The sequence below is a fragment of the Monopterus albus genome, unplaced genomic scaffold (assembly GCF_001952655.1).
Source record: "Monopterus albus unplaced genomic scaffold, M_albus_1.0 scaffold31.1, whole genome shotgun sequence".
NCBI lineage: Eukaryota > Metazoa > Chordata > Actinopteri > Synbranchiformes > Synbranchidae > Monopterus > Monopterus albus.
Window position 1 is genome coordinate 6,629,515 of NW_018127911.1, and position 8,707 is coordinate 6,638,221.

Genomic DNA, 8,707 nt, shown 5'->3' on the forward strand with positions numbered 1-8,707 from the left:
GAGAGAGGGAAGTCTGGGCATCTTTGCTTAGACTGCTGTCCCTGCGACCCGGTCCCGGATAAGCGGAGGAAAATGGATGGATGGATGGAGATGTTTCTCCAGCAAACAGGACGAAATTTACATTGTTTTGTTATAATGTATTTAAAAAGTAATTAATTTATGTCTGTCTTCTTGCCCCATGAAGATCAAGGTTAATAAGAGTGAGAAATAAAAAAAAAATAAACTAAACAATACTCCACACTCTCAGCCCAGTGAGCTGATGCCCAAGTTGAAGGAGATGGCAGCCACCATGGATGGCTTCTACAGGTCGTTTGAGTACATCCAAGATTACGTCAGCATTTATGGCCTTAAAATCTGGCAGGAGGAAGTCTCACGTATCATCAACTACAATGTGGAGCAGTAATGCAACAGTTTCCTCAGGACCAAGGTCAGGCTTAAAACATTAGCATCCTGGTACACTTTCTGATCATATCTCTGAATCATGCACTGGCATAAGTTCATCTGTCTGTAAACAATAGGAAATTATTTGTTTGTTTTTTTTGTCTTCTAGTCAGTAATATTGGTTGATTGATTGGTTCCCTCTTTGCTCCAATTAGATCCAGGACTGGCAGAGCGTGTACCAGTCCACCCACATCCCCATCCCCAAGTTTCCCTCTGTGGATGAATCTGCCACCTTTATTGGTCGTCTTTGCAGAGAGATTCTTCGAATCACTGATCCTAAGTATGTGAAATTGTTAAATATATGAAACTGTTAAAACAGTTTTAGTCTCAGAGTAGCTGGGCTTTAATGTGAAAATGATAAATTCTTTCTTAAACATTTAAGCATTGGTTGTTTTTTTCAGGGTAACATGCTACATTGACCAGATGAACACCTGGTATGACCTGAAGAGCCACCAGGAGACGACCAATAACAGGCTGTTCTCTGAGATCCAGAACACTCTGGGTACGTTTGGCCTCAACGGACTGGACCGCCTGCTCTGCTTCATGATTGTCAAGGAGCTGCAGGTAATTGGCCCTAAAAAAAAAATAGGTCAAAGGCTTTGTAAGAGAGCTACCATCAGGCACTTATTTAAAAAAAAAAAAAAAGAAAAGAAAATTAAACATAGGCGCCGCATTAGTGCTTCAAGGTCTGTAAGGATTTTCATGGTATTTTCAGTGCAAATATTATATTATGTTGGCAACCTGCTTCTCTCAGAACTTCCTCACGATGCTTCAGAAGACCATTCTGAAGGACAAAGCTGTGCTGGATGCCTTCAAAGCTATGCTGGCTGCTGTCAACCCAGTCCAAGGCATTGTGGGTAAGTATTAAATTAGGAAAACATACAACCTACTCAGATACTTTTATCCTCTGAGGAAAATCGTTTTTTTTTTTTTTTTTTTTTTTTTTTTTTAAAAAATAGCTAATGCCAGTAAAGTGTATGCTACTGCTGTGGCCAAAACCCAGAAGATCTGGGGTGCATACCTGGAAGCCATCATGAAGGTACCGGTCCATGTTCTTCTCTCATGTCAGTCAGTAAAAAAGAATTATTAATAACACTCTAATGATAGTTGCAATTTCCCAGTAAAGGCTAGAGCCCATAAAAATACAGCTTAATGCTTGTGTTTGTTGTAGGTTGGTCAGATGCAGATTCTCAGACAGCAGATTGCTAATGAGCTGAACTACTCTTGCAAGTTTGACTCCAAACACCTGGCTGCTGCCCTGGAAAACCTCAACAGGTTAGTATATGTATATCAGAATCAGAAGCAGCTTTATTGGCCAGTACATAATGCAGTACATAAATGTTTAATGAATTACCATTTCTTTTGCAAAGATCTAGTACTGCATTAATGACTTTATGATTATGCCCTTTCTTAATGCTTTTCTACCTTTGTTCCCCAAACCTTTGTTTGTCCACTGAATGCCAACTGTGACTGTGGTCGTGCCAGGTCTCTGCTGGCAGACATTGAAGCTCACTACCAGGACCCATCCTTACCCTACCCTAAAGAGGACAACACTCTTCTGTATGACATCACTGCCTACCTGGAGGCTGCTGGCATTCATAATCCACTCAGCAAGGTTTGGACATTATGGCAGTGTTGCTTCCCACACAATGTTATAAGTGACAGATTTTAGTTAATCTTGTTAAGCCACCTCAGACTGAAACCAGTTTTACCCGTGTTTATCATCTCTGTCTTCTTTGTTTTATGTTTTGTTTGCTTTTAAAGGATCTTCTGAGCAGTTTGTTCTGTTTATGCTTTTTACAGATCTACATCACCACAAAGCGCCTACCTTACTTCCCCATCATTAACTTCCTATTTATTATTGCTCAGCTGCCTAAACTTCAGTACGGCAAAAACCAAGGCATGTTTTATTTTTCTTTGTTCAGTTTGCTACATCACAAGTCTCATCAAACAAAATGTTGATAAATTTAAGTTGTTGGATTCTTTGAATAATAGTGATAAATTATGTTTTTATCCCATCAATATGGCAAACACATTTACATTACATAATGACTGATGTCTTGTGTTTTCCCAGGAATGACCTGCAGGAAAGCCACAGACCCAGTAGACTGGCCTCCACTTGTGCTCGGCACACTCACCCTCCTCAAGCAGTTCCACTCCAGATACACACAGCACTTCCTGGCTCTCATTGGTCAGTTCATCCGCTCAGTCATGGAGCAGTGCACAAGGTAAGAAACCAGATGTGACTACTTTATAATAACTGCTAAAAAAAATTACACATTTAAACAATTCCTTTAAAGTGAATGTATTGCTTCTCGTTTTTTCTTTACTTGATCTGAATGCTATTATGAAATATATTTTGTCATAATTTTATGAACTGGAATTAAATTTTCTGTTTGACCCCATTATAGTCAGAAAATCCCTGACATGCCCTCTGATGTGGTAGGAGCACTGATGTTCCTGGAAGACTATGTGAAGTACACAAAACTGTCACGTAAAGTATGCCAACTTTCACCTTGTTAATGTTGTTGAAATACTGTAAAACACATGCCAAGGTTGTAGGGAAGCTGCAACTTTGATTTCTGATTATTCTACCTTAATATGTTTAGCAGTTATACTGTTATGTTATTAAGGTGTAGCACCTTTCAGCATAAGAAATGGGTAACTACTGTACCCTACTCTGAATGACACAACTGTAGAAATTTATGTTTTGCATTTGTAGTTTATGTGCTCTGGAATAACAAGGTGCATTTCACTTTATTTTCTCCCTGTTCTTAAGGTTGCTGAAGCTCATGTGCCCACTTTCATATTGGATGAGTTCAGGACGATACTGTGAAGATCTGGATGAAGCGTTTCATCAGAAACTCCTACTGCTGAGGGCTTTTCCCCCTGCAGATATTTTGACTTGTGACAGTGGGAAAAGCACAGGTGCTACCAATAACATTAATAGTGGCTCGGTTCTAGTAAGCCGTGACAGTGAGCCAGAATAAACAATACTAGGACCCTGAAACTGAAGCAAATGTAATTTAGCCATCATATTTTTTATTTTTTTCAGAATGTGCATCTCCTGCTGTGATGTGTCAACATGTCTCAAAGAGAAAGACCTAGTGAATTATTTACTTGCATTTCATTGTTTAAAATATTGTCTTTATGCACTAAAAAATATTGCACATGGAGAGAAAATTGCAGCTGCTTATGAATTGGCTTGCCAATTTTGTGTATTATCACTTTGTTCCATTTTCAAAAGTAATTCGTTAATAAAACAACATTCCCGTTGATAATTGAACTCTGTGGTCAAGGCTTTTACTTTGAAAAAACAGCCCGGAAATAAGAACTTTGCTACAGTTGGTACAGTTACATTTTTAGCGGGTTTCTTGTAAGGTCTATGTTTTTCTATGTTTGTGTTTTCCTGTTAACCTAATAATAGCATTACTTATTAAAAGACACGGCTAGATAATTCATATTTGTACTGTAAGCTAGGTCGTCCAGTTTGCTAGCTAAACCATAGACATGCTAGCAAGCTCGGCTAACAGACCGATAGCTAACTTAGCATAACTGTATGTTATGTTTGTTGTGTCTGTGGTGTCAGGGCATTAAAGTCACCCATCATAATGTCGATGAGCGCCGTTCATGGAACACTGTCGAGCCTGAAATCATGTCAAGCAGACTTGGGGACGGGAATGGACATCGTGTCAGATTTGGCTTTGGAGCTGACAGAAGCTCAGGGTAACGTCAGCATTCAAGCTCAGTGCTTTGGCGGTCGTATGTTTCAGTCTGTGTTTACATAATTGATTGATTATCGTGCCATCCAAGTGCACTACGATCGCTGAAATGTAAATAACGTTAAATACTTAGGTACTGAATTTAAGTTAAATCCAGAGGCATTTCTATTATTTGCTACTTAATACGTATTTGCTACTTTCCACATCAGTTCCATTTAATCAGTGATCAGTATATTAAATGTTGCACTGGTATTTCAGTGTATAAAATGTTGGGCCTAATTTGGCAAACTACCATTTTAAATGCCGCTTACATGGTAATGCAACAAACGCCTATAATAAATAACATGATAGCATTACACTTGCAGGGTTGATTCGGCATGGGTAATATATTTTTGATCTGTTGCCAATATTTGCTTTTAGTTTACATATGTATGATTGTGAATGCGAGACAATGTAAAGGATCTAAACATTTCCTCCGCCTTTGTGTATGCACCTGTGTTACAGATGAAACATTGAACCCTGCTGTCAAAGAGATGGAGGCCATGATTCTGGAGTGTGCCAGACTGGACAGTGAAATTAACTACTTTGTTGATGTTGTGCAACAAGTCACAAATGAGGTGAGAGCAACATGGCATGGACATTTCATATAACTGAAGGAAACATGTTTACTTCTTTATGAAATGAGCAGGCCAGGCCCAAGATGCAATACTCAAAAGAAAGACTTCAGTTAATTTAAAGTGCATAGAGATTGACTTGATTTGTTTGGAAGTTAATTTAGTCCCCACCGCACCTCCTGACGTGTACGCTCATATTTTCTGGAATAGAAAATCTCATTGTTAAGCTGTTTAGTTATAGGCATCAGGGAAGACACTGATTTTGACTTTATTTGTAAAGGTTCATAAAAAAAAGGCCTAAAACACTTCAGTCTCTGTAGGTTGCCTCGCAGCAGCCAGAGGAAATGTTTAGCCTGTCTGCCAAGGTGAAGGAGCAGTTCACTGAGAGGATCGCCCGACTCTCTGATGCTGACCTGCACAGTCACAAGAAAGTATTAGCCTTCAAGGAGATCATCAGCAACTCTCTTAACCAAGGTAAGGCCTGTCTAGCGAGAGGAGAGGAATTATTACTTATAATAGCCTTTGATAATAGCTATGCTTGCAGGAGAGCTTTTCAGCCAATGTCAGACAGAAATCTTGGGATGTGTCCTTTATTCAGGATCATTATTTTTAAATGCACAACTCCATTTAGTTACTCATAACTGTTTGCTTGTCACCCTGTAGCCGTTACTTTCTAGTTTTTAATTGTTGTCTTCATTACACCCCTTATTAAAACCACACACAGACAATACCATGCTTTTTAGATTCTCTGTAGACATCATAAGTGAAACTGCTGTTGTGCCCATGTAATTTTCCCAGGCTCACTCAGTCCCAAAGGTTGCAATAGATTATCCAGTGATGTGAAAATGTGAGAAAGTTTCCGTTATGAACATGTGGTGAGATCATTGTACTGAAAAGGATTACCATCAGATATCATTACTGTCCAGTGAATGAGTTTCAGACTGGTCATTTTGTTATTATGGGTTTTTTTTTTAAGTTCACATATTGCTCTCTTGAAGGCATAAATTGAATCCTGTAATCCTGGTTGTGGTTGTGTTGTTGGATCTTGGCCTAGGTGAGTTTTAGGAGGCACCCTGAGGAGTTTTTTTTTGGCCCAGGATGACCTTTGAGATATTTGATAGTTGTAGATGCACTGGGACAACAATATACAGAATATTGTGAACTTTATACATAGGCTAAAAAGGGGAAGCTTGCTTTTTGTGTGGGTGTGTTAGATGTCTGGACTTGTGAGTAGGTGAGATTTTTGTGTTTGCATGTGTTGGTGTAATGTGTTAAGGCTATAGTATGTGTATTATTATAAATTTATATTGTTGTATGTCTTATTAAGAGTTTATGAATGGTGGTAAAATGTGGTAATCATCAGATCTTTCATGTGGACAGTGGCTTATTTTTGTAATAACCTTTTGAGTGTTTAATCATACATTAGCCAAGGATCTGTTGCTACCTAAAGTTGAACTTGTTTTGCTGTATTTCATAGATATACAGCAGTTTCTTCCAAGCTCATATCCTTGTCTGATGGATAATCATCTGCCATCTTGTCAATGATCCAGCAGATTATTTATTATTCTGACTGGGCATTTGGAAACAAACTGCATGTACATTGTGCTTTCAGCCAACCAAGAGTCAGAAGAGAACATGGAGGAGCTCGACGAGGATATCGCTGTTACACAGAGCCAAGTCAACTTCACCTGCCCACTCACACAGGTATACACACAGGCGCGTCCCTCTTTTTAGACGGTATTTCTTCTGAATCACTGACAGTAACAGTTTGGTAAAATTGACCAAATTCAAGTCCACTGTGACTGCATTGATGAAATAGTCCTTCACTGTCTGCTCCTGTTCTTAATGCTTTTATGTCTGTTCTCAGTATTGTTTTAATTTCTGTAAACCCTGGATTTAATTTTGTTTAAAGTTTTGTCTTCGTCTGACTTTATATACTGTATGCTGCTGTCTTGGCCAAGGCACCACTGTTTTTAACCTCAGTAGATTTTCCCTTGGGAAAACATTGGCTAAATAGAATATATAAAAGTAAGTTTGAGCATCAATAAAGAATAGTCACTGTGTTTCACTATATAATACACCACTGTGTATCTGTATTCAAGGTGGACATGGTGAACCCGGTAAAGAATAAGAAGTGTAACCACCACTATGATGAAAAAGCCATAGTGAACATGATCAAAACAAGACACGGCCAGAATAAGAAATGCCGGTAAGACACACTCCCATGGAGGGCTGTTAGAAAGTTGTCAGATTTTGCTGTAGTAAACAACTAGGCAGGCTGGCATGGGACCAGCACTCTGCCTTAATTCAGTCAATATACCACTTTGATGTTAGTTTCAAATTAAATGTGGCTGCTTCTAGAGGAACACAGTTATGTCGTTGTTACAGAATCCTGTTTATTTTTTTGAGCCCTGACTGTGGTCACTGCTCACAGCTTGCATTTACAATTACATCAGCAAAATCCAAGGGGGCTTCTCTTGATTAGACGTACGGCTGATTAAATGGTGTCGTAGTCAACAGAATTTCATCATCCATTGCTGTCTTCATGTTGTAGCAGCCCTGGCTTACATATACACAGATAAGAAAACAGAAAAACTGGGAACTCTTGGCATAGAAATTAATTCATCAACACAAACAGGTGTTGACCTTTTAGCCATGTATAGTGAAATATTATACAAGAATAAATGAGGCAAAGTTCATATATAGACAGCTTCTTATATGTTCAGTGTGCCCTGTGTCTGTCCTCCAGCTGTCCTGTGGTGGGCTGCGGAAACACAGATGTGAGGGAGTCGGACCTCATTCCTGACCAGATACTGAGGAGAAAGATCCAAAGCCATAAGAGACAAAGCAACCGTACCTAGTGCTCTACGTTTTTATTGGCAGGGTCATTCATCTGAAAACCCATGTCTTGGTAACTAGCTGTATATTGTTGTATTTTGGGACAGCTAGTTTTATCAGAGTTTGGTTGAGCAGGTTGTGAGCCTACATTGGCTGATGTTTGTAAAAATGTACAGTTCTTTTCATTGAGAGATTTATACCTCAGGAAAACTGTTGTCCAGTTGAATTTGAATTTTACAGCAGATTATTTCAACTAGAGTGTTTTGTGTACTTCAGAGTTACCGAATGTAAATAAAGGTTCAAAATTGGTTATATTATTCCATCAAGGTTGTTTTTAATTGGGCATAAGGTTGATAGATGAGGTTTCGAATGTTTTTCCGTCTACATGATGCAATAAGTTGATAGAACCACAAGAGAGCAGCAAGGTTGTTTTTAATTGGGCATAAGGTCGATAGATGAGGTTTCGAATGTTTTTCTGTCTACATGATGCAATAAGTTGACAGAACCACAAGAGAGCACCCTTTGCACGAGGGCACGGGAATAACATAGTAAGCAGAACAGAAGAGATAAAATCAGCTTTTTATCCGTGGACTATAAAGTCTGTGCCACAGACTTATTAGTAGAGTTGTGACCACTACTGGCACATACTGTATCTAGGAAGTACTCATTTTAGTCTTCAGCTTTGTGAGTATAAGTGTACATGCACTCTGTATACTGTATATATATATATATATACACACACACACACACACACACAATCTAATAACCAAAATAAATGAATATTGGAAATGATCAAATCTTTGACATGAGATACTCCTTTTTCAAAATACTTTTTTTTTTCCTTAATTGCAGATAACTGGCAGTGCTACAACTTTTCCTCAAAAATAAACAACTTGAGTGAGCTGTAAACAAGCCATTCTTCTACAGGAATGCTTTTCAGTGATCAAAACTCTGCCTTGCTGCCTGCTGTTACTCCCTGTGAAAGGCCTTTGTTCCAAAGAGGAACAAACAAAGGCTCTGTTGAGATGCTATGTGAAGCTAATCTTTTAATAACCTTGCATCTGGCATTTTAACAATCTCTAATTGCTCTTT

At 38.7% G+C, this 8,707-nt stretch overlaps 2 protein-coding genes across 3 annotated transcripts in view; both read left to right on the forward strand.

The window, feature by feature from the left end:
- Positions 1-3,682, forward strand: part of washc5 (WASH complex subunit 5) — a 13,735-nt gene extending 10,053 nt beyond the window's left edge. The window contains 11 exon segments of the mRNA XM_020596806.1: positions 248-427; positions 597-721; positions 843-1,005; positions 1,196-1,298; positions 1,401-1,480; positions 1,613-1,716; positions 1,927-2,056; positions 2,245-2,341; positions 2,516-2,669; positions 2,853-2,940; positions 3,221-3,682. Coding sequence (XP_020452462.1) covers positions 248-427; positions 597-721; positions 843-1,005; positions 1,196-1,298; positions 1,401-1,480; positions 1,613-1,716; positions 1,927-2,056; positions 2,245-2,341; positions 2,516-2,669; positions 2,853-2,940; positions 3,221-3,277 — 1,281 coding nt within the window. The 3' untranslated portion in view covers positions 3,278-3,682.
- Positions 3,683-3,749: 67 nt separating this feature from the next.
- On the forward strand, positions 3,750-7,937 carry nsmce2 (NSE2 (MMS21) homolog, SMC5-SMC6 complex SUMO ligase). Of its 2 annotated transcripts, none has more exons than XM_020596807.1 (7): positions 3,750-3,817; positions 4,031-4,167; positions 4,668-4,780; positions 5,098-5,251; positions 6,390-6,481; positions 6,880-6,986; positions 7,527-7,937. In XM_020596807.1, the coding sequence occupies exons 2-7, from the start codon at positions 4,053-4,055 to the stop codon at positions 7,636-7,638; spliced, it is 693 nt and encodes a 230-aa protein (XP_020452463.1). In that variant the 5' UTR covers positions 3,750-3,817; positions 4,031-4,052; the 3' UTR covers positions 7,639-7,937. The 2 variants fall into 2 exon arrangements, with proteins under 2 accessions (XP_020452463.1, XP_020452464.1); XM_020596808.1 differs by having other exon boundaries at positions 3,764-3,822.
- The last annotated feature ends 770 nt before the right edge of the window (positions 7,938-8,707 follow it).

Bases quoted from the DNA above. Each gene is read 5' to 3' on its own strand.
- nsmce2 (XM_020596807.1), top strand. From the start codon at position 4,053: ATGTCGATGAGCGCCGTTCATGGAACACTGTCGAGCCTGAAATCATGT. The intron at 6,482-6,879 runs GTATACACACAG...TCTGTATTCAAG, and splicing joins TCACCTGCCCACTCACACAG to GTGGACATGGTGAACCCGGT. The intron at 6,987-7,526 runs GTAAGACACACT...TCTGTCCTCCAG, and splicing joins GGCCAGAATAAGAAATGCCG to CTGTCCTGTGGTGGGCTGCG.